Source organism: Melanerpes formicivorus, unplaced genomic scaffold (assembly GCF_026170545.1).
Source record: "Melanerpes formicivorus ecotype bairdi unplaced genomic scaffold, bMelFor1.0.p_v2 SCAF_6, whole genome shotgun sequence".
Classification (NCBI taxonomy): domain Eukaryota; kingdom Metazoa; phylum Chordata; class Aves; order Piciformes; family Picidae; genus Melanerpes; species Melanerpes formicivorus.
In genome coordinates, this window is record NW_027142358.1 from 22,583,630 (window position 1) to 22,607,663 (window position 24,034).

General features: G+C 40.0%; 1 protein-coding gene across 19 annotated transcripts in view; it reads right to left on the minus strand.

Moving 5' to 3' along the window:
* ANK3 (ankyrin 3) overlaps positions 1-24,034 on the minus strand; it is a 385,651-nt gene that overhangs the window by 104,211 nt on the left and 257,406 nt on the right. For all 19 annotated transcript variants that reach the window (XM_068140068.1, XM_068140070.1, XM_068140076.1 and 16 more), the window contains 9 exons: positions 17,362-17,460; positions 12,859-13,056; positions 10,703-10,801; positions 9,253-9,351; positions 7,923-8,021; positions 5,644-5,841; positions 5,053-5,151; positions 4,217-4,315; positions 338-535 (listed from right to left, as the gene is read on the minus strand). In XM_068140068.1, the coding sequence (XP_067996169.1) occupies positions 338-535; positions 4,217-4,315; positions 5,053-5,151; positions 5,644-5,841; positions 7,923-8,021; positions 9,253-9,351; positions 10,703-10,801; positions 12,859-13,056; positions 17,362-17,460 (1,188 nt within the window). The remainder of the gene's footprint in view (positions 1-337; positions 536-4,216; positions 4,316-5,052; positions 5,152-5,643; positions 5,842-7,922; positions 8,022-9,252; positions 9,352-10,702; positions 10,802-12,858; positions 13,057-17,361; positions 17,461-24,034) is intronic.

Below are 24,034 nucleotides of genomic sequence, written 5' to 3' on the forward strand. Positions count from 1 at the left end.
GCTCATAAATGACACACCCTAAGCCCACTACAGGCAAACATTTTCTCTCTGGGCACATTTTGGCAGACATAATGTGGGAGGAAGGGAGATGGATTAACTTCTTCTGCAGTATGTGCTATCATCAAAAGTCAAGTACTATGAAATACGGTTGATTCAGTGTGACAGGGCACACTGAATGCTGTTCTATTTGCTAGAGAAAATGATGCTGTGTATTCAAACACCTGCGATGGTTGTCATAACATGACAATCACAGTGAACACAATTTAATCGCAAGCCCCTGTCCTTCTTATCACCATGTTTGTTTATGGCCTCAGCCATAAAGAGGAGGAATACTCACCTTGTTGCTGAGATTCACATTGGCATTTCTGGTAAGAAGCAATGACACCATGTCCACATGGCCATCCTGAGAGGCAAGATGTACAGGGGCAATACCCTGCCTAGTTACAGCATTGGCATCAGCACCATATTCCAGCAGTGTAGTTGCAATGTCCATCTGGTTTTTCTTGGCAGCTATGTGCAGCGGTGTATAGCCATTCTGTCAACAGAACACACTTCATTGTAAGCTATTCCTTAAACAGTATGATAAATCACTTTCCTGCACCTACCCAACTCTATGGAAGTAAGTAATAAATTCTAAAAATTCTGTCAAACATAATCAAATACAATATTAACTAGTTGTACAAATGACTGCATCAGAGCTTTAAGCAATCTGGTTTTGAAAGTGCTGCTATAAATAAGAGGATTCTGAAACAAAACTTTCATATTTGGGGGAGGGGGAATAGGTTTGTTCAGAAGAGTTTAATTTCATAAACATTTGCTACTTTTCCTTAAATGCCCATAAAATCTTTAACAAACAGAAGAGTAGGATGTGTGTTCATAACTGAGAACAGCTGCTGTTGTTTGAGGTTTTTTCCCATTTCCCAGTGTGAATGAAAGCATTATGTACATGAAATATGGCCTTTCTTGTAGCATTTATCCTAACCTTACTGACCACCTGTTTTCATTCAGATCAAGGGAAAATTAAAGCATAGAACTTCAGAGTCTTGCATTCTTTGGTTTCTTTTATTCCTTTCAATATGTGTAACCAGTAAGTCCACTACTAAAAATAAAATATGCAGTATCTGTTGTGTGATAAAATGTTGTCATTCTAAAAACCGATTGAATTGGCAGAAAACAGATAAATAGATAAAAAGAATAAATGCTTAGCAAGGAAATAGCAAAATACTATGGTCCAACTGGCTTTTGTTTCGGGTTGTGATGCCTGTTTATTCAAGAACTTTCTGTTGTTCAGAAATGTAGACGACCTCAATTTAAAGCAAATGGCAAATACACACATGATCAGGGGTGGGATGAGACCCTAGCTGCATAAACTACTTTGTGGGGTGTCATAGGTACCATGAGCATCTCAGATGACACACCTCATTAAAACCTCTCTAAAGATACAAAGCATTCACCTGGTTTATCTCCTCCCTATGCCCAGTGGGGCAGCAGGGCTGGACTATATGGGAAGGTAGGTCACCACAGATTCAGGGTGATGCAGGTAAAAGGTGTAAAAGGTCTTCAAATCATGTAATCATTCAGGTTGGAAAAGATCCTTGAGATCATCACGTCCAGCCATTAACCCTATTCTACCAAGTTCACCACTAAACCGTATTGCTAAATGCCACATCTAAATGACCTTTAAATACATCCAGGGATGGTGACTCAACCACCTCCCTGGGCAGCCTGTTCTAATGCTTGGCCAGTATTTCAGTGACATTTTTTTTTCTAATGTCTAGCCTAAACATACCCTGGTGCAGCAGGAGGCCATTCTGTCTTGTTCTATCACTAATTTTCCTGTAATCTTCAAAATTCAGATTCAGTTCAGACCTTAGATATTTCAAAATGACACTCAGGGAACTGTGCCACGAATAATAAGGGAAGTATATGGCCACTGAATTTTCACTTTGAGAATAAAATGTTTCAGGAAAACACAATGTTCCTTTCCCTTAGACTTCCTGTATAAGACTGATATGTAAAACATCCACTGCCTCACGAACATCTACTAAATCCTAAATACTACCTGCCAAATCCTGCATATATGCTATATTTATATTTCATAAAGCATCAAATGCAGTTTTCAAGCCTTTTCCTCAGAAACGGGCATACATTGCTGTCAGTGGCATGGAAAGCAGCAGGTTGCCAGGAGAAGGCAAAAAAGAGAGCTGAAAAACAAAAGCTGAGGTTCATCTCAGTCTCAGTCTGCATCTTTTCCTCATGAGGGCTGTGCTCTGCCACTATGAGTAGATGCAGAATGGAACAGAGAAATTTGGAAAGAAGGGTACTGGATTATACTGACTGCCAGTGGAAAGAAGTAAAAAGGGAAAGTACTTGAAGAGACAAAGAAAAACTGTAGAGTAGGGAGGAGTTGAAAAGAAGTATGACAGAGTGGATGTCAAATTAAAATTAGGTACAAATGTAATTCTTGCCTATAAAAAAAAAGAGGAATGGTTCATCAGAATGGCCAATTCCCATACTCTTTCAGTGATCACTCTTCAAGGCAAGTGCTCCCAGGCCAGGCTAATGAGCCACTCATGATCAGTGTTAAAGACAGGAGTGTCAGAGAGAAAAAGCAACTGCTGATGGAACTGTGTGAAGTCAGTGATGAGATGTGACATAACACATTTATTTATAAGAACACATTTACAAAAGGAATGGGAAATCATCTGCTGTTACCAGCATCATCTTTCAGATGATTGCACAGTGGGTGCCTAAAGCAACAAACATGCTACCATTAGTTTTATTTTGTATTGACACTCTGCTCAGTGTTTCTGTGGATCACTTAATGCATAAAACTAACAAATGTCTTCTTCTGGGAAGACTTACAGCTGACACCTGAAGGCCTGAAGTGGCAGTTGCACAATTGTTCTGTTACAGATGAGGAAGCTAAGGTGACCTAACACATGAGGTTCTGTAACATTATATCACAGTCTACAGAACTTCCTAAACCCTTGACAGTGGCTGCTGCAATTCCTGCCCCTACAAATGTGTAGCTTCCACTGGCAGTTTCTTTCAGTGAAAACTGGGTCAGTGTCTTTCCATCCTCTTCAGAAGGTCTTTTTTTTTCCTCACAGTGGCATTTAAGAATGCTGTGTTGCAGTGCTAAAAGATCAGAGATCACTCCAATTCACCTCCTGGGGCACTGCTCTGGCAGATTGCCTCTATTGCCACTATCGACATTATTGATTTTAAACTGTGCCATTGCTGCTGGCTGTCCATGGAATCTACCATGTATGACAGACTCCATCCTCTTCTTTAGCCGTGCAGAAGGCTTCTAGTGTTATGGCTGTGTTTAGTCATGCATGAGAGGAAGGCTATCAAGGAGAGCTGTCTGTCTACAATACTGGCTTTTCCATTAGCTGTCCCATTTCCATATGTTGGGGTTTGGGGTTTTTTTTCAGTGATTTTAGGCACATATCTGGGGTTGTTTCAGATGAGGTATTTAGGCTGCACTTATCCCACTTGAACCTACATAAGCTTCCATCTTGTTTTATGTATTGCTGCTGTCCAACTATCAATTATTGATCTAATAATTAAAACTAGAATCCACAAAAGATGTAGGCATTGTAAGCTTCTCTAAGTTCTTTCCCCAACTCAGAACTGTAATACATTTAAATATGTATTCTTTCACATCCCCTGAGATCTTGCACCTTTTGTTGTCTTGCCTAGAGTAATTTGCAATCAAAGTAGGACTGTGATTAGTTGTTTTATTTTCTCAACAGACCATTTACACTGTGGTATAAGTATTGTGAAGCACATGAATAATTATGTACATTATACCAAGAAGCGAATCACAGCCCAGAAGTCCTCCTGTGGCACAATGCAGGAGAACTACCCCTACATAGCAAGGCATTAACTCCAAGCTTGCCCTGTACCGATATAAAGAAGTAACAGAGTTGTCTGACTTAAGAGAAGGTACTAAGGAGACCAGACAAGTGAAAGTAAGGCTCAGTATTTGTCAAGGCTAATCTTCATTGCAACTAGAGATGTTTATGCAGCTATATTTGCTTTTGATTGCTATTTTACTTACCTGCAGAATTGTGAGACATTAATAAACAAGGTCACTGAGCCCCTGCATTTGCAAGCATATACAGAACAGAAAGAACAGAGATAGATAGGGAGTAAAGTGACACAAAAAGCCTAAATATTTTTCCCCTACAGTGGCCAGTACTAGTACCTTGGCAGATGCGTGAGGTGAGGCTCCCTGGTCCAACAGCAGGAGTGCCACTTTTTGATTATCATAGTGCGCAGCTACATGCAGTGGTGTTAAACCGCTCTAAAAACACATGCAGAACAAACAGTGCTGTTACAGACCCTCTCCAGGGAAAATGCAAGAGTTTAGAAAATTGGAGTAGATGAGGTGAAAAAAACCCAAACATATTTGTGATTCATTTTTGTATCCAGAGTCTTTGATAAAATAAAATAGATTTGAAAATCTTTATGGAGCTGTGAAAGCCCTTTAAATTTTTCCCAGGGCAGATGAACAGAGAAGCACTTCTGTGCTGCCCTCATGAAAGAGCAGGGAAGGAATTTTGACCCAGAGGTCACACCCTCATCAATGTTTTTCTTTTATTGCAGTGGGTAAGGTAAACTGTCTCTTGGATCTGTAAAAATACAGGCTGGGCTGGTTTAAAAAGCTTGAGGTCTTACTGGGCTTTGCCCCCTGCCATGAGATCTGGGAGAGCAGAGTCAGCTGCCTGAGTACTCTGATAAGGACTATAGTCAGGGCAGGAAAAAGAGGAATGGTTTGTCTCCATTACCCTGGATGGGTACAGAGAGGACGCAATTTTATTGTCAGTTAAGGACAATAAAAGGTATTTCTTCTTTTTTTCCCCAGGACTTTACTGGCTCTTGGCAGCCCCAACATGGACTGGAATATTGCACGAAAACCATTACAGCCAAACTCGGGCTGTGGATACTTGTGTGATGGTAAGTAGGTAGAAGGATATTGTTATAATATTATGTGCATTTCAACATTTGCTGTGCAAATGGCAGTGATTTCTTCTGGCCTACCTTTCCAGAAGCATCAGGTGATGCATTCTTTTGAAGCAGAAGATTTGCTACCTCAATTTTCCCATATTTTGCAGCCACATGTAGAGGAGTAAATCCTTTCTGTAAGAGAAAGCAGTTATATAGCAGCCTTGTGCACTCTTTTGCAGGGTAAAGTTTGCCTCTGACCTACAATGATACTCCTATTTACATCCAGCCCCTTACATCCTGACTGCAGGCAGCAATTGCAGAGTCCCAACTGTCCCGGCCCTCCCCTGCAAGGCAAAGCGCTATCTACATTGAAACAACTATAAAAAGTGAAGAGTCAGTTCCTTTCTTCACACCACCCAAGACCCAAGGACAATGCTGAATAACAGCTTATCAACTCCATCAGGAATTTCTGCCCTGCATTCCTTTCATTCCAAGAAAATGTATGTCTGCTGGTTGGGATGTGTTGAGTTGTACATCAGGTTCTAAGGCATGAAGCTTTGTACCCTTTTAACATACCTCATTCTTACAGTATGTGTATATGACTCTTGTAGCATTTAATTCACAAGAAGCACTTGCTACAGGTATATTTTACTATCGAAGCTCTCTCTTTTGCAACTCCCTTACCTTGGTAATGATAGACAAAGATGCACCATGATCCAAAAGAACAGAAGCTACATCTTCATGTCCCTCTCGAGCAGAAAGATGCAGGGGTGTATAGCCAGATGTTGTAGCTGCATTTGGAGATGCTCCTTGCTGCAGCAGCTGCTGTACTATATCTGCTTTTCCCAGTCGAGCAGAAATGTGCAGCGGTGTTTGGTCATCCTAAATGGAAAGGAAACAACAGCCCTGTGTAAGAACACTAAGGCTCATATTTTGACAGAAAATATTTGCTCAAATTCTATGGCTTTTCAAAGTTGCAGATGGGCATTACTTCTACTGAACACAAGCTGTTCACTTTCAAGGCTATCTTTGGAGACTGACAGATAACATGAGTCACTTCTGTTGTCAGACTGCTTGCAGATATTAACTGTATCTGCTATTAACATTTAGTCAGAGTTCCTTTCTTACTAGTAACTTTCTTTGAGAGCCAATTCACAGATGATGATCTCACAATTAAATACAGATTTATTTGAAATTGTTTTCATTTGATCACTATTTGGGAAAAAAAACCCACACAAAACCAAAAGCAAAGTTCTTCTGTTTTTACTCATTAAGACTGCTATTTATTGCACCCACGCATCTCCTTCCCCTGTCACTTCCTGAAACTCTTCTTTCCATAGTTGTGTATGTTTCTTTGGAGTTCTAGGGTTTGCTCCCTCTTTCCAGCACTATGCTACATTTCCTTACTGTACCTCCTTACTTTCATAGATTGATAGAATGGTTTAGATTGGAAGGGATTTTAACGATCATCTAGTTCCAATTCTCCCTGCCATAGGCAGGGACAACTTCCACTAGACCGGGTTGCTCATCCAACCTGGCAACTGAACACCTCCAGGGAAGGGGCATCCATGACCTCCCTGGGCACCCTGTTCCAGCATCTTGCCACCCTCACTGTAAAGAATTTCTTCCTAATATCCAGGCTAAGTCTGCCCTCCTCAAACTTCTATCCATTCCCTCTCATCCTATTACTACGAGCCCTTGTAAAAAGTCCATTCCCAGCTTTCTTGTAAGCCCCATTCAGGTCCTGGAAGGCTCCTTTAAGGTCTTCCTGGAGCCTTCTTTTCTCTGGGCTGAACAGCCCCAGCTGTCAGAGTCTGTCTCCATAGGGGAGGTGCTTCTGCCCTCTGATTATCTTAGTGACTCTCCTGTGGATCTGCTCCAGCAGTTCCATGTCCTCTCATGCTGGAGGCACCAGAACTGAATGCAGTACTCCAAGTGGGGTCCCATGAGAGCAGAGTCTATGGGGACAATCACCTCCCTCATCCCGCTGGTCACCCTTCTTTTGACGAAGCATTCAAAACAGTGAAAATTCTAAAGAACATTTTAAAAGGTGTTCTCTAGAATTTTCACTGTTTTGAATGCTGATGCTTTAGGTACATAACAGGAGATACCAGCAGCTTGGGGTTTATACCTATGCAGAAATAAAAGCAGATTTGAGGCATTCCTCCCCTTCCCAGCTTCCCACCCCAACACTCTTCAAACACACAATAGTTTATGTTAAAACTGACAAAACACAGACATAGTATCATCTTGGCAACTCCCGCCTTCTCTGTCTTACCTACAGCTCACTGGTGACTACAGTAAGGGAGCATGTGAGACAGTATCAGTGGTTATTATGCCAAGGCCCTTGGCTTCATCTCGCTTTCTCTTCCCAAAAGACGCATGTAAAGTGAATGTGTGTGATAGTTTAAGGCTATGCCTTTAAAAAACGTTCACGGATCTTGAACAGAAAGTAGTAAAATGTAAATAAATCACTGTTGGGTGTAGAAAGGAAAATAATGATAGGTCTGAACAATCCCATTGGAAAGATAACAGACTTAAGCTACTAATGTAAATAATTTATCTCCTCACCTCTTTGCTCTGGGAGATACTAACTTGTTTCTGCTTGACCTTGGCTGCAGTCTAACGGCTAAGTCTAACATCTCCCTGCTCCTTTCTCTTGTCCCTTTTATGTACAAGGGGGGTAAAGGGAGGAGCGGGGAGGGAGACACTGTTAGCTTCCCCTGGTGTCTTTGGCCAGGGGGGTCCTTGTGCTGTTTATTAACTGTAAATACCTGTAAATATTGTATATTTTGTAGATATTCATTGCATTCCATTGTGGATTGTAGTTTTGCTTTCAACTGAGCTGGTCTGGCAAATTTAATGTTGTGGGGGAATTTTTAACCCATCACATTACAATGTGATTCCATGCTTTGCTAAGTATAGATAAATCTAGGGTTATTACACCTGGACCATCAACTTACCTTAGCTTTAGCCTCCACCTGGGCTCCATTTTGTACCAGGTATCGAACAACCTCTGTTTGGCCAGCTCTGGCAGCCATGTGCAGAGCCGTTTCTCCTCTCTAGTACACAGCAGCAAAAAACCAAAATATCATTAAAAACACACTTCAGGAAAAAAGCCAAACCCCAACATAATGTTGACACAGTTCAGAATAATCTCCTTTAGAATATCTTGTAGTAGTTGTCTGTGAGCAAGATGGGAGTTTAAGTCAATATTTGACCTCTTATCTGTATGCTGCAAGTAGTTTATTTCAGGGTCAGTTTCCCAACAGAATGGTGCCTTTGACACTCAATCTTTGCGGAAAAGGGACAGTGCAGTTTTTGTACTTATTAGCATTTCAGTAACTGTTAAAAATTATGTCCATTTAAATAGACCCTAATTTAATGGAACAAAAAATGTATTTCAAATTCAGTATGTTCAGATACACATACATATGGCCCTCCTCTTGTATGCCCTATGCCTCCGTTATCATTTCTTGTCTGACAAGCACTGAGATGAGTGAAAATGAGGGGAAAAGTAACCACTGCTGAGTACATAGGTCTGAAGTTTCACAGACTTAATAAAAGACATAAGGAAAGGAAAACATAATAAATTCAGGAGAGTAACTGCTTTCTACATTTTTGAACATCAATCAGTTGTTAGGTACAAATGCCTGCTAACTTAGAAATGGTGTTGGGTTTTTATGTAATCTAATACAATTAGCAGATGAAGACCTTAAGAAAAGATTGTCGTCAATCTAAACCTGTGCAAAGAATTATCAATCTTCTCCTTTCCTCCCATTTTCCAACTGTCAAATACCAATGTAACAATGACTTCAGTTTTTACACATGCCCTGGGAGCCTTGGGGCACACAGTGCACATCCAGTGGAGAAGCACACTTGTATGGCTGTATGGACACAGGCAATATGTCCCAACAATCTGCTGCAATCTGTTGATAACAGCAGAACTTTCCTTAAATGGTAGGCCCCCAGGCTCTTGGGAAAACAGTGCTCAGCACTCAAGTACACATCTCAGAAATTACATATGAGAAACTACAGTATGTCCTTATTCTTTGTTTCAGAAAATAAAGAGAATAGAGTCTACTGAAGGTCAGCCTCTTTGGAGGTTTTCTCAACCTGTCAAGCATTTCCCAAGCAGGAGCAGGCTGCACTTTCCCATGACTCCAGCAGGAGCCACGACTGCTATGGAGGAGGCTGCTGAACACCAGAAGTGGGCATTTGATGACAGTGCTGCTTCCAGGTATTATAACATATTCACAGTTTTGCCACCCTGAAAGGAAACCTCTTACTCACCACATTAGTAGTGTTGGGTGATGCTCCATGATGCATTAGCTGCGATACAATATTTACATGTCCCATGAAGGCAGCAACATGGATTGGAGTTAGGCCAGACTGAAAACCAAACCAAAATCAAACTTTAATACCTATTTCCACAGTCGTTTACAAGAATGCCACAGAGTAAAAAACAGGGCAGTGTTTAGAAGCATTCCCAGTAGAAAGAGAAGACTTTCTGGAACATTCAGCTAGTACAAAATAGATGCATTGTCCATTGTTCCCATCAAACCTAGTTGGTTTTGGATAAATAAAGTCTATTGAACTTTGTGGTGAGCTCCATCTCCACTGGTTTTCCAGCAGAAAAAGAATTCAGAGCTATAGCATCCAGTCAGAGAGGTACAGACACTGGCTAAATAGAATTCTTGCTTCCCTCAGAACCTTGTGGTACCATCACAAATCTGCACTTACACCAGATAGAAAAGACTGACTGGAGAGAAAAAGTGAGAGGAGAAGGGGAGGGAAAAAAGGGAGCAGTCTTTAGCAGGACATGACCTCAAGGATTTTGCTTTAGAAATCCAATTATTAGTTAGTATTCCTCCACACAGAATTATCCTAAAGCCTCTTCGCAGCTGCTTCTGCACAGCTGTACCAACAATCGGTCAGAGGCTGCAGAAGTGGGTTTTGCTACCAAGAGAAAGAAAGCTGAGTGGATCTCTGGAAATCCCATTTTAGACAGCTTCCCCATAGATGTACACAAGTCCCAGGAGGCAGGAGGTGAGGCAAGTGCAATTTGTTCCTTTCTTATGCAGAACAAACATCAGGAGGAAGGCAGAATAAGTGTTTGAGTAGGTTATTTTATCTGTTTCATGTAATTTAGTAAATACTTTTAAAATAGTAGACTGCAGGAAATACAATGTGTGTCCTGTTTGACCATAAAAAATAACTCAAAATGTGGACATTCAAGCCTGCACCTGAAAAAAAGAAAGTGCAGTACCTACAAATGGAAGTATGGAATCTACCTGAAAAAACAGAATCTACCAGACAAAAAGGTAATAAGCATTACCTTTGACATGGAGTTTATATGCAATGATTATTTGTGACATTCAGTACTGTTTCCTCTTTGTTTACTCACATCTTACAAACACATTTGTTTGCTCTTAGGTTTCTTTGGGGAGGAAAATACTGAAGCTTTTGGGTTGATGTTTTGGGTTAGGGGTTTTTTTTTGGTTGGTTGGTTGGGCTTTTTGTTTTGGGTTGGTTGTTTAGTTGGTAAGGCTTTTTGTTTTGGGTTGGTTGGTTGGCTTTATTTAGTTTGTTTTGGGGTTTTTAGATAGGTAGTGCCTAGTTGAGAGTATTTGTTGACTTGATTGGTACATGGTCTTTCAGAAATATTCAAATATTCATCGGTAGAGTTACAATGAATTTTTCAGGAAAAAACAAAGACAAGTGTGAAAAGACAACTTCCTACCTCAGTCACAGCTTGAATTGATGCACCATGTTTCAGAAGAAGTTCCATTACTTTTATTCTGTTCTTCTTGCAGGCAATATGAAGTGGTGTGAAACCATTCTGTACATAAGAAAGAGTATACTTTTTGATACTACATATGTCTTTAAAAAAAATAGAACTGGGTAAGGAACTCACATTAAACATTCCTCTGTCTTAATAGATTTGTTGAAACGTTTTGGCTTCAGTAAATTTTCATGTAAAATAGAAAAAAATCTAAAAATATATATTTCATATGGTCAGTTTCAGTTAGGAATTATATTGCCCTCTCCAATAAATAATTTTCCTTTGAAAAATTCTCACTTTACCTGAAAGTATCACAATCTTAACTTCTGTATATTCACTGTTAACTGTGTGGGGAGTTTTGTTGCAGTATTAGGAAGGGTTGGGTTTTGTTTATGGTTGGTTTTCTTTTGACTTTTCAGAACTGTTGGTAAAGAAAACCTTTGCACGCTCCGCCCTGTGGATATGCTATCTTACTACTTTTTCCCCCCCTCCATTCATTAACTACCATTTTACTGTAACTAAAATTATTTTGCCCTCTCCTTGGAAAAAAAAAAAAGTGTGTGCAGCTGAATGAACATTTAACACTGTCATCTTATTTAGTGTGAGATGATACAACAGAAAACAAGTAAAACAGCAACATGATCTGTCCAGAGCATGCCTGATTAGTACAATAGCACTGGGGCACTGAATGCTGATACTATCCTCCACAGGCATCAGAAAAGTCTTTGCAGAACAGGTCTGAAAACAGCTGTTAGAACTGTGGTAGCTGTTTTTTTTTACCTTCCTAATGGTAAAGAATATTGTGTGCTTTTGTAATGTGATGGCAGTGCAGTTGTCTGTTCCAGTTAAGTGTAAGCAGCTCTCAATTGTCTCCTTTGCAGTGGACAATGTCCAGGATAAACTCAAATTCATTTCAGGCAACAGTGAGCTTCAGATATTGCACTCAGGCTCTGTCAACTTAATCATCCTGAGTGGAGATCAGGAGAGAATGAAAGGAAACATTTTAGAGGAAAAGAAAATCGGTGGCTAGGTTACCAGACCAATGAGAGGCCACTCCCACCTACTCTGGCAAGTTGAACTTGATGTTGATTTGATTATTTCAGAGGGCAAAAGTCTTTATTTCAGGTCCACAAGCCCCCCCACTTGCTGGTCACGGTGAACAAAACCCATATATCACAATACCTTGAACCAAAGACACCTGAAGACGGTTTATCTGGCAGAAAAAACAGAGAGCCTGAGAGAAGGAAATCTATGGAGCCTGTGCTGTTTCCAAGGGAGTCAATCCCACCTGGTTTGTGAGGGTTTCAGGAGCTCAAATAATCATTCAGTAATCGAATGAGTTAGTAGCATCAGGCTGTGAAACCAACAGCCAACCCAAATAATGTCAGAACATGAATTTGTTTTTAATGGTAAGTGAAGAACAAATCAAAGACATTTTTAAACCAATCGTTTATAAATATAATTTTGAACAAAATACATTAATGCACTCAGGTTTTATGCAGCTTAATTACACTAACAGATTTTATTATTGAATTTGTTTTTAAAGTAGAAAGGCATACTATTCCACTGACATAAAATACCACAAATATTCATTATGTAACTGCCATGGTTTAGTTGATTAGATAGTGTTGGATGATAGGTTGGACTTGATCTTGAAGGTCTTTTCCAACCTGGTCTGGTCTATTCTATTCTATTCTATTCCTACTTTTTAGTTTCACATCTTTGAGAGTTAATAAAAATTCTCTCAAACACTGTTGAGTATTTTCTCTTTACAAACATTTAGAAAATGAGAATCCTCTCCACACCAAAAACTGCAGCAGTTACATCTGCATCTGCTTCATCTATTCAGAATTTTAACAAGCTACCAGGAGGCAAAAGTGCTCTAGTTACACAAGAAATTCATAAATCCCTGTGAACTGTCCACAAGCAAAGGTCTGCTCTGATAACATGATACATTATTAACACTTTGCATCCCGAGCATCCTCTCTTGGGCAGTAGCTAAACAACACATTGTCATTGTCAGCCATTAGCAGGCAGAAAATAACTCTCAAATAAGTCTCACTGCAACTATGGAAGAATGTTTAGCTGTGAATAACAACCTGCAGTGTACTCACCAGTGCTTTGGCATTAGGATTAGCTTTCTTGTCCAAGAGAACCTTGGCAACTTTGTAGTGGCCACAGTGGGCGGCAACATGCAGCGCAGTCAGATAGTCATTAGTGACGTCATCTACAGGCACGTTGTGCTGAATCAGAAGCTGAACACAGTTTAGATGATCTCCTTGTGTTGCCATGTGCAACGGAGACAAACCATTCTGTGGGTAAAAAGACCCAAGACTGACAGGTTATAGAATGCTCAGAGAAATTAAACTCGTCTGCATTATTCTTAGACCATTTGTTGTATGAAGAATTTTACAAGCCAGGAGAGCACCCAAAATAAACTTAATATGTTCAGTGTAAGGAGGGCTCTTACTCCAGCAAAAGCCATGTGGAATTTAGAGCTTGTTTTGTTAGTAGTTTGTGGGCAGGTCAACATTAAAAAAAAACAACAGTCATACCATACCAGCAATGCTCTAAACATAGCTTATTTCACCCAGAATAACTCAGGAAAGTTGCTTGAGTTAGATGAGTTATGTGAAGAACAGCACTTTATGACTTTAAATACCTTAGCCAGGAAATTTGCTGGTTTTAAAAGGTGCATTAAACTCACCACTCAAATGCAGCCTGCATATACCAAATGTGAGAGAACATGTCAGAGCACCACACAGTGATCACTACAACCTTCCCCCATCCCTTCACTAGCGTTTTTCTGAATTTGGGTTACACACAAGCCTTACACCACACCACACATTTGTGGAGAGCATTTTTCCCAGCCAACATTGGTACAACAGCATGAGTTTCAAGTGCAAGTGGGACAAAAAAAAGTATGAATAAGACCACCATGATGTGACCTATCAACAGCAGTGGTAAAGCTGTTTCATCAGGGAAACCCTTGATTCATGTTTACAAACAAAACCTGTACCAAGAATTGTTTCTTGCTCTGCTTACAATAACTAATCAGCAAGCTGCAAACAAGAAGTGAAAACACAAGAAAAATAACTCCAAACTTCAAAGGACTGACCTTGTTTCATGAAAAAAAAATAATTAAACAATAGGCCAGAATGAAAGCAGTCATGCAGAGGTACATGAGCTCCTTAGATATACTTCCACATGCATTCCCCCCCCCCCCAACTTGGTTCTTCTAATGCCAAAATTAGATTCAAGTGCAGGAACTATTCTGGTAACACACAATAGTACATAATCTATAAATCACTGACAGTGTACTGTGTTTGCCATCAGGAAGAAACTGAAACTCTTGCTCACAGATGTAGTGCCCTCATGTGACTGCAGTTAGCAAAGGCAAAACAGCAATGTAAAAGCATCCGAGATGTCAGATTTTCAGAAACGGAACTTTTTCTTCTGCCTTCTCATCACCATACCATAACAGCAACATCAAGCTTTCAAAATAAAGGTAGAAACACATGATGGAATGATTTTTAAAAGTGAAATGGAAGAAGGATGGTGAAAACAGACTAACAAAGACAGGATTTGAAAGTAATTTATAATCTGTGCTGCTGAGCAGCAGAGATTCCTGGACACAGCTGTATCTTTCAGGCAAGATGGGCACCTCACTTATGATTTCTCTTAGCTTGGATAAGCCTCTCTCCCATCACCAAAGGCTGCTACACCAACTATCTGCATGGGAGCTTGAAACTAGCAATGCATTTTAAATGTTTTCACTGTCTTCTTGTGCAGTTAAATAGGAGTATTTAAAATAAAAATAAAAATCGTTAATTTCCTTCAGCCACCAAGCCCTCCTGGTTATGATTTATAACTGATGCCTCTCAGGAGATAGCAAAAAACTACAAGACTTCATAGATTCTTCTATTCCATTTTTATAAGAAGGATCCCTCAGGTGAAAAGTATAGTTCTTCATAATAACAGCTAATAAACCTCACTTACTAATGGAGTAAGAAATTGAAAATATGACATGAGACTCCCTTAAAAGAGGCTGAAATTCATGGTGAGGAAAGGAAGAAGCAGAGCAGTCCCACATCAGTCTGGGAAAATCAGCAAAATGCTTGACAAAAATCTGGCATGGATGAGAAAAGTGCAGCAACTAGCCAGAATTTACACAAAACATCAAGAGATAAGACTGCATGCTAAAGAAGCTGATGAAGTAAAAACATCATTGGAATATCTTTTGTTATGACCTAAAGCAAGCTTGCTCTTAACACTGTTTAAGTAGAAGATACTCTTTCAATCTTAATAAATAACATAATAAAAAACCCCAAAACAAACAAACAAGAAGAAAAAAAAAAAAAAAAAACAACCAAAAAAACCCACAACAAAACTAATCCCCCAACAACAGAAAACAAAACCCCCCACCCACAAAAACAAACAAAACCGGAAGAGAACTTCACAAGAAGTATCAAATGGCTGACTGGGCAAACAAAAAAATTATCAGTTATACATATTTTGTATCTGTGTCTAAAGACTTCAAACAGGAAAAGTGCCCTTAACATTAGGGGAGGGGAAAAAAAAAGCCAAACAAGCCTGAAAAAAAAGAGTAATTAAAGGAAGATGGACATTGATATACAGAGATATAATTTCTCACACAGAAAAAAACCCAATGGGAATACTCAGGACTAGAACTCAGTTTTCCTTTTGCTTGTAGAAAACCCTAGACAACCCATTAGGTTATTGCCTCCCCTGAAAATAAATCTAAGGTTATTGCGGTACAAAATAGGGTCAGCACTACACTAAACATTCTTTAGCAGGAAATAGCTATTATACTGCAGTCCAGTTATTCTTCTGAAAGAGTTTTATATAACATGAGAAAACTTTGTAAAGTTCAAATTATTTTAAAGATATGCCCTATTTCCAATAATATATGACTTAATCTGAGGAGAATAGAGCCACTTATTTTCGCAGAGGACAGTTACTGTGGTTTAGTACCAAATGAATGGATTCATTTATGTCATTCAGAAGTACTGCTACTTCATAGCTTACCTTCTGAAAACAGAATTAACACATCAGAGAGAAACTCAGGAAGCTCTGCACTTCATTCTGTTCACTTTTTAACACAAGACATGTTTCCCTCTTTCAGAGAGGATTCTGAAGGTGTTTATACAAACCTCTGCAGGTCAGTGTCCAAAGTGTGTCCTTCAGCCTTGGGCTATTTCAAACCTACTAATACCATGTTCTCATCTGCCTGATTTTAACTACCAAACTCTGCATCATGCTGTGTGAATCTCCTCTGGAAAAGGAATAAATTCATAACTCACAGGCCTTGAACAGCAGGTTAAGTTTAGGGGTAACATCTGACAATACAAAATCCAAGAGACAGAGAAATGTAGTTCCCTGGGAGCAGTTCATATAGGTGGAAAGCAAAGCACTGAAGTTTAATTTTTTAATTGAGCTACCAGAGAATAGGGAAGAGCTTTACTCCCTGGTGTATAAGCATTAGGATCTGAGAATGGCAGCGGTGTGGAGATGCCTTAAGGGGCCCCTAGACAACCCCTTGCTCTCTCTCCTGGCTTGTTTGTAAAACAAGGCTATGGGACTCTATGGAAACACCACACACAGAGAACGGGTGGATCCTGTCTGTCAGATTACCCATGACAGCACTTGCCAGTGACTCATAGAGCAGAGTAAAGCTAGTGCCAACCTCCCCAAACAAATGCTAAATATATTCCAGTAAAGGGTAAAAACACCCTCAAAGACAAGGAAGGAGAAAGCAGAATATAGAAGGGCACTGAGACAGAACAGGACTGGATGACAGAAAAGAGAAAAGAATTAATAAATAAGAAATGAAAATGCTGTTGGAAAAATATTGCTTACAGAACAAGATTAAAAGAAAAGAAGAAGTAGGTTATCATGGGAAAGAACCTCAACAAACTGCACAACCCAAACATCAACTCTGGATGGAAATGTAGTGGTGGTACAAAGCAAGCTGCTGCACTGAGATTCAAAATCAGCAATAACAGCACAACAGAGACCACTAGCAGAAAAGTTCTGGCAAGTGGGTGCTTTAACGCCAACCCTCGGGTCTACAGCAATCTGCTCACCCTAGTGCAGGTGATTTGAAATTCCCATGAAGAGTTTTGTATGATAAACTGAAGAGAGAGAGAAGGTGGAGAAACTGGTAATCATGCAAAGTCCTAAGGAAATGTGAGCTGTCTCTGCAAAGAGACATTGCTCTATTTTTATCTTTTATCTCTACTCTAGCCTTAGGGTAATTTGGTGCAAGCTGAAGATATATTATAATCACTATGTATTTATTCCAGAACAGATATAGAGATTTTTCAGCTACTGAAATTCTGAGGGATAAAGTTACCATACATGCCTTTTAGTTGGTTCAGAAACCTTTTCTTGTGCCTCTTGATTTAACACATTTTACATATGCAGACGTGTGCTACATACGGCATTCACTTTGGAGATCTCCCACACAGTTAGTTTAAATAGCTATGAAATAGGAAAGTTATTGTCAAATCCTTAAATACCTGAGACATGCAAAATTACATTAAAAAAAGAAACCACAACCAAGGATTATCCCAGCAGAAAACAGTCCCAATTACCTTGGTTTTGGAAAGAATAGGGGCACCTCGATCCAACAGCATTTCTACAACCTGTTCATGGCCACTTCTTGCTCCACAGTGGAGCGGCGTCAACCCATCCTGTTGTGTACAAATATTATTGATTAGTTTCAGACACACCAAAATTTTATGCACTTTTATGAAGACCTATAATGTCCTAAGAAACCAGTAATCTCTGCAGGAGGCTGGTCTTTAAGCATCTGAATAGCTGAACCTGCTTATTCATATGGACAAAGGACATTTTGTCTCTGATTTTCTAAACATGTAAATGGTCATAAGACATCAATACTCGTGTACTGTATGTGCAACAAAGTGTTAAATGCTGCTGGTGGATGAGAAGATGGACATGAGCCAACAGTGTGTACTTGCAGCCCACAAGGCTGATGGCATCCTGGGCTCCTAAAAAAGAAGTATGGCCAGCAGATGGAGAGAGGTGATTTTGCCACACTGCGCTGGTGAGATATCAGACAGTGTACAGCATCCAGCTTTGGAGTCCTCAAAAGCAGCGGATCTGAAGCAGCGGGTCCAGAGGAGGGCCACAGAAATGATCAGGAGGCTGGAACATTTCTGCTGAGGGAGCTGGGGTTGGCCAGCCTGAGGAAGAGAAGGCTCTAGGGCACACCCAGAAATCTTCTGGTACCTGAAGGGGGCCTACAAGAAATTCTTTCCCCTGAGGGTGGTGGAACACTGGAACAGGTTTCCCAGGGAGCTAGTTGATGCCCTGTCCCTGGAGATGTTCAAAGTCAGGCTTGACAAAGCTCTGAGCAATCTGTTCTAGTGGAGGATGTCCCTGCTTATTGCAGCTGTGTTGGACTAGATGACCTTTGGAGGCCCCTTCCAATGCAAACCATTCTATGATTTGAATATTCTTTGACCTGTACCTTGTTTACAGTGCTCAGGTAACCTGCTGTACATCAGTGCTGTGATGAAAGATACCACATATGCCTTGAGTAACTGTGAGTAAAGTCACATGGAGTTTTCAATGCTGTGTGACATAGTGCTTGGTACAGACAGCAATGTCATAGCTTTGATAAAAATAAGGAAGGAAAATTGTTTTCAGAATACGTGAGAGCAAACATTTGGTTTGTTTCCTGCAAAACAAATATGCAGGAGCTACTGTTACCCAGAAACAAGATTGTATTTTCACTAAATCTGTAAAAGGAGGAGAAAGAAAGGTTGAAACAAATAAATAATGAAAAAACATTTCTTTTCCAAATAAAGTCGTAAAGGAAGAGGTCTTTTTCTAGTGTCTTTTGGCACTCTTAAAAACACATGTTGTTTCATCTAAAATATGTATGTCTTGTCATTTTTGTAAAAACAATGATCTAAAATTCCTTCTCACACATCCTGTGCTCGCTAATTCATGCACATGCACTCCTTCTCCGTCTGTCTCTGTATGGTAGCAAGTTTGCTTAAGATACCGCCCTGGACGTATTTTCCATGCATAATTACAGTATCCTTTCTTGATACTCCCTAAACCATTATACTCTAGTAGAACATCACCTTAAAAGCTGCAGAGTGTAGAGCGAAGCTGGGGAGAGTGAAGCAATGATTAAGACACCCTACAAGTCTCCTGATTCTACTTAGTTGCCCTCTCATAATAAGCCTCTGAAAGAATGCAAACAGAAATTGCAGTGATTAACTTTTTCTGCTAGTCTCATTTAAAACTTGTATGATTTTCATTGTGCATGTTCTTCCAGTTAAAGTCAGGTGTATGTTTTCGATGTAGATGAAGAAGTTATTTTTGTTCAGACTTAACTTGATCAAGACTCAAGGCAAACGCTTTTTGCAAGGCAAACACTGTTTGGGCTACTATGTTCTTACTGGCATCTCTGGAGCGGATGCCATTGTCATTCCTGCTTCCATTTTTTGTTTTAAACTATGAAGCACAAAGAAAAGCATCTTGTTAAAATGACACTACACAAAATAAAGATGCATTGCTCAAAACATATAAATAAAGATAACCCCAGGAGTGTTTATGTTTATCAGCTGAGTTGCAAATGTTTTGCTGTACCTTCAGAAGTGTTTAAAAAAGGTATTGCATGTTTCCCATACAAGGAATCTCCATAGGCAAGGGTGTATCAAGTACTGAACAGACTGCATAAAACATATATATTTTTATGGGGAAAAAAACAAAACAAAACCTCTGCAAGGCTAGGTAACTAGAGACCTGTAAACAGAAGCTGAAGGTCATGTATATTAGACTTTTCCTTTTACTTCCTTTAATTGCCATATTCTCCAGGCACATCCAAGACAGATAGTCAAGAAACCAGGCACAAAAATGGAAGTTATGGAACATCTTCCAGATCTTATCATAGAATAAATAAGGTTGGAAAAGACCTCAAAGATCATCAAGTCCAACCTGTAACCCAAGACCTCATGACTACTAAACCATGGCACCAAGTGTCACGTCCAATCCCCTCTTAAACACCTCCAGGGATGGTGACTCCACCACCTCCCTGGGCAGCCCATTCCAACGGCCAATCACTCTTTCTATGAAGAACTTCTTCCTCACATCCAACCTAAACCTTCCCTGGTGCAGCTTGAGACTGTGTCCTCCTGTTCTGGTACTGGCTGCCGAGGAGAAGAGACCAATCCCCACCTGGCTACAACCTCCCTTCAGGCAGCTGTAGACAGCAATAAGGTCTCCCCTGAGCCTTCTCTTCTCCAGGCTAAACAATCCCACTCCCTCAGGCTCTCCTCATAGGGCTTGTGCTCGAGGCCTCTCATGCCACCCCAACTTATTTCACCAGTGTACACTGTATAGTGCATACCAAGCTCACAGAGGATGAGACATTTGATCATCATCATACTGGACTACACTTAAAAGCTCCCCAGAGCACAGTGCCCAAACCCTCTCAGCATGCCTGGCCCTCCTCATTGTACTATAGCTGGCAAGCTTCCTGTGGCACAGGAGGTGACAGACAATCATCCCTGGCCATCTACAGCTCATGCTTGGCCAGAAAGAGTTCATTCTAGTCCACACAGCAGTCACCACCACCAGATGCATCACATGGCATGACAGAACAGTACAGTGCAATGTAGGGGCTTGTTGGGACAACATACAGCTATTGTTAAGGTAAAGTTCGAACTCCCACTGCAAAGAGAAAATACTCTTGAAGATAACTCATTTAGCTGCAGAGAGCTTTTAAAAATTATTTTTCTGAAAAGACACTGCCTATCTGGTTTAGTTAATTGCTATATGCCACTAAAAGCACATAAAGAATTCTACAGAGGCAATCTGAAACAGAGGTCACAGAACAATTTTGTGTAGAAAAAGAGAATCTGAGATTAAAATAAACTTCTTTGAACTCAGCAAGACTTCTCTGATGCTGTCAGGAGATTTTCTAGTTGCTTATTTACTGTTCACATAGACTATACTATGTGAAGCATAAAATACATTACATGCATTAGGAATCAAACTTGCCTTAATATGATAGTCTGCAATGGCTCAGAAAAACCATTACAAACGATTATGACAATAATCTGCAGATTAAGGACTCTCTAAGTATGCACTGACATGATAAATCATATCATCTGTATTATCTATCCCTCCAGAGAGCCTGAGAGCAGCTCCAGCAAAGACAGGAGAACAATAGGAGTTCTGCTTAGGCACAAGCTTTGCATTAGTATAGCACAGTCATCAGTGGGGCTGCTGCTCTTTCTTTAGCTTTTATTTCAAACATACACTCCTCCACAAATAGATAAATGGGATCTAAGTATTGTTTCTGGTCCCTGGACTCAGATACCTGTATAGCTGATTTCCTTTGCATAGTGGGATCCTCTGGGCTGTACCCTAAATCCGTGGTAGCCTCAGTACCACAACTCTCACATCAGTGAGCATTAGCTTCTAACCCAGTCTATAAGTGATGAAATTAAGCACACCCACACCCCCCCAAAAAACAACAACAACTCCTCCACACTTTACTGTGATATAATTAGTCAGCAAGAGTTTATCTGAGTTTGTGGCAAATCCTGTACCTTGCTAGAAGTGTAACTGGCATTCCAGTCCCTTGGCTCATAGTTAGAAGGTGTGCTTCACCAGGGGGCAATTATAGCTGCCTCTAGAGTTTATCATCTCCATCACTGCTTAGTGAAGTCTCCAAGCATGTGCTTCAGCCTAGCAGTGTTCTGTATCTCATGGTCCCTCCACACACTAAGTCTCCTGGATTCTTCACTTTGTTGGCACTATTTCACACTATCCCTTCTGTACCACAGGACAACAAATGAGGCTTGCTCTTCGTACATGTGCAAAATGAGTGCCAAGTCAGTATTACTATTGTGGTTATTTTATATCTTAATATGTGTGGCTTTTGTAGAGCAGCTTATGTATGAGCAGAGGCATCTGAAAAGAGCATATCCCACATGTTTTCATGCAGATATGAGTGCTGGCCTATTATTTAGCTGCAAAATCAGTGGAATGATTATAAATAGTTATTGTAAACCCAGGCTAAAACTTTCTTGCTGTTTACTTCAGACACAAATTCACAGCGGCATATACAGTATTAGATAGTCAGAGCACATCAAGATGATTTAATCAACATCTCTAATTAAATCTTATTTCTTAAAGTCTTTTTCTGGAAGAGAGAAAAAAAATGATTAGGGCAACAATCAGCAAACATGTTATATGAGGCATTAAGATGTCTTTGCTGAGAATGTTAGTTAAAAAGCTGAACAACCAAAGCTGCCCTTGATGGACAAGAGCAGCATGCAGTACTCAAGAATTCAGTACAAAGCCCCAAGTCCCAGCTGCTAGACATCTCTTTCTCACACACGTACAAACAACAGAGAGGAGATAAACAGCTGGTTAAAATATATTATGCAATATAAACATGAACTAACAATATTAAATTAAAGAGAAGAACAATATTAAATTAAAGAGAAATTGGTCCCTGGATGAGTTTTACAATACTGTGAATAGGATAAGGATTTAGCCCTACATGTTAACCTTTGAGCACTGCAGTTTCCACGGCCATCTGCCAGCAGCAAATGCAGATGTTTATGGAAATGACTTAGGAAAAGAAATCATTACCTCAGCTTATTTAATACTCAGTAAAGCCTTATGTGAAATAATTTATAAAATATGTTTGTGAAAAATAAAAATAGACATCACATGGAGCATATTTCCAGTGCCCCTTACAGAGGACAGGTTGCTGAAAGAGACCACAAAGCCACAGATGAACAGCTGTGCCTGTTCTATGTAAGTCAGAGTACCAAATCCTGGCCCTGTAGTGTTTGGCCAAAACCATAACCCACTATCTTCTATATACTCATTTAAATGTGAATTACAGAGCTAGCACAGAAGAAAGAAAGGTCTAGGAATTTCTGTCTCTGAACAAAAGAAACAAGCAATTTTCAGCAACCTTTGCTATGCACCTTAAGGAGGCATTTTGTGTTCCATCTGTATTAAATAATTAAATAATATCATGGTGTCCAAGATATAGAAGTATTCCAACCAAACAAGAAAAACACTGATTCTGATCGTCTCTTTAAAACAAGAGAATTCTCACATTTCTAAATCTGGTAATATAAACCTCACCTATTTTCATGTGCAAATCCCATCTTTTTATCAAGTTGTGTGTGCTTATTCAGCACCCATACCTGCCCCTCACAAGACCCCACATGCTGAGCTCTGACTGGGTATCCAGTTGATAGGCTTGATATATGTATCAGAAAAGACATCCTTGCCTGCTCTGTCTTTCAATAAATTCAGTAGTGGTGATGCTGTTGCAGAAGCATATGACTGAAGCTTTTGTCATCCTGTATTTTTGTAAGGCATGCTATGCCTGGGATATTAAAAATAGAATGGTGCTGAAAAAAAATTAAATGACTGCAAAGTTGACATACTTCAGCTGTACTTCCTTGGAAAAGAACATTAGTTCAGGTAGGAATAACACAAGAAAATTAGCAGAAACATAACAGCTCACAGCAATTAATCTTTGCTATCAGATGTGAGAACTGGACAGATAAAACCATGTTCTTTTTTAATCTAGCACCATTTACTTTCAGTCTTCTGTTGCTTCTCCTATATATTTGTAAATCCTTCCTGATGTACTCCAGAAATGCTCTTCCCTTTTCTTGATCATACAGCTGAATGCTCAGTTCAGTGATTCTCCTGGGCAGAGGCACATGCTGCCCAGATCATAGGCTGGTAAACCCTTGCCAGGATGAGTCAGTATTGCCTTGAGAAAAACTTTCACTTAGTCACTAACTGCCAGAGAATGATGCCTCTGGTCATGCCAGACAGGTGCAAGGAGGAGGAGCTATGCAAATCCCCTCTGATTCATGGTGTACATGGGTATTTAGGGAAACAAGCAGGCTCTGGGGGAAGCCAGAAAAAAAAAACCACCACTGCTTTCTGAACCACATTCATCCATTGCCTTCTGCCTCACTAAGAAGCTCTGCCAGACTCAGGAGCTGTTAATGCTTCCACCCTCTTCCTGGATCCTGTTTTTATTTTTAGTTACATGAGTTATCCTAATGTCTAACCCTGGAGCCTATGATACAGAAAATGAAGATCACAAAATTTCATTACCAAAAGAAACCAACAAGCTAGACTTCAACTTAATAAAGTAGTGGTCCCCAGTGTTTTGGCTGCAATGGGACACATAAATGCTTCCCACACTCCCTTTTCCGTTCTGACCAAAACCCCTTC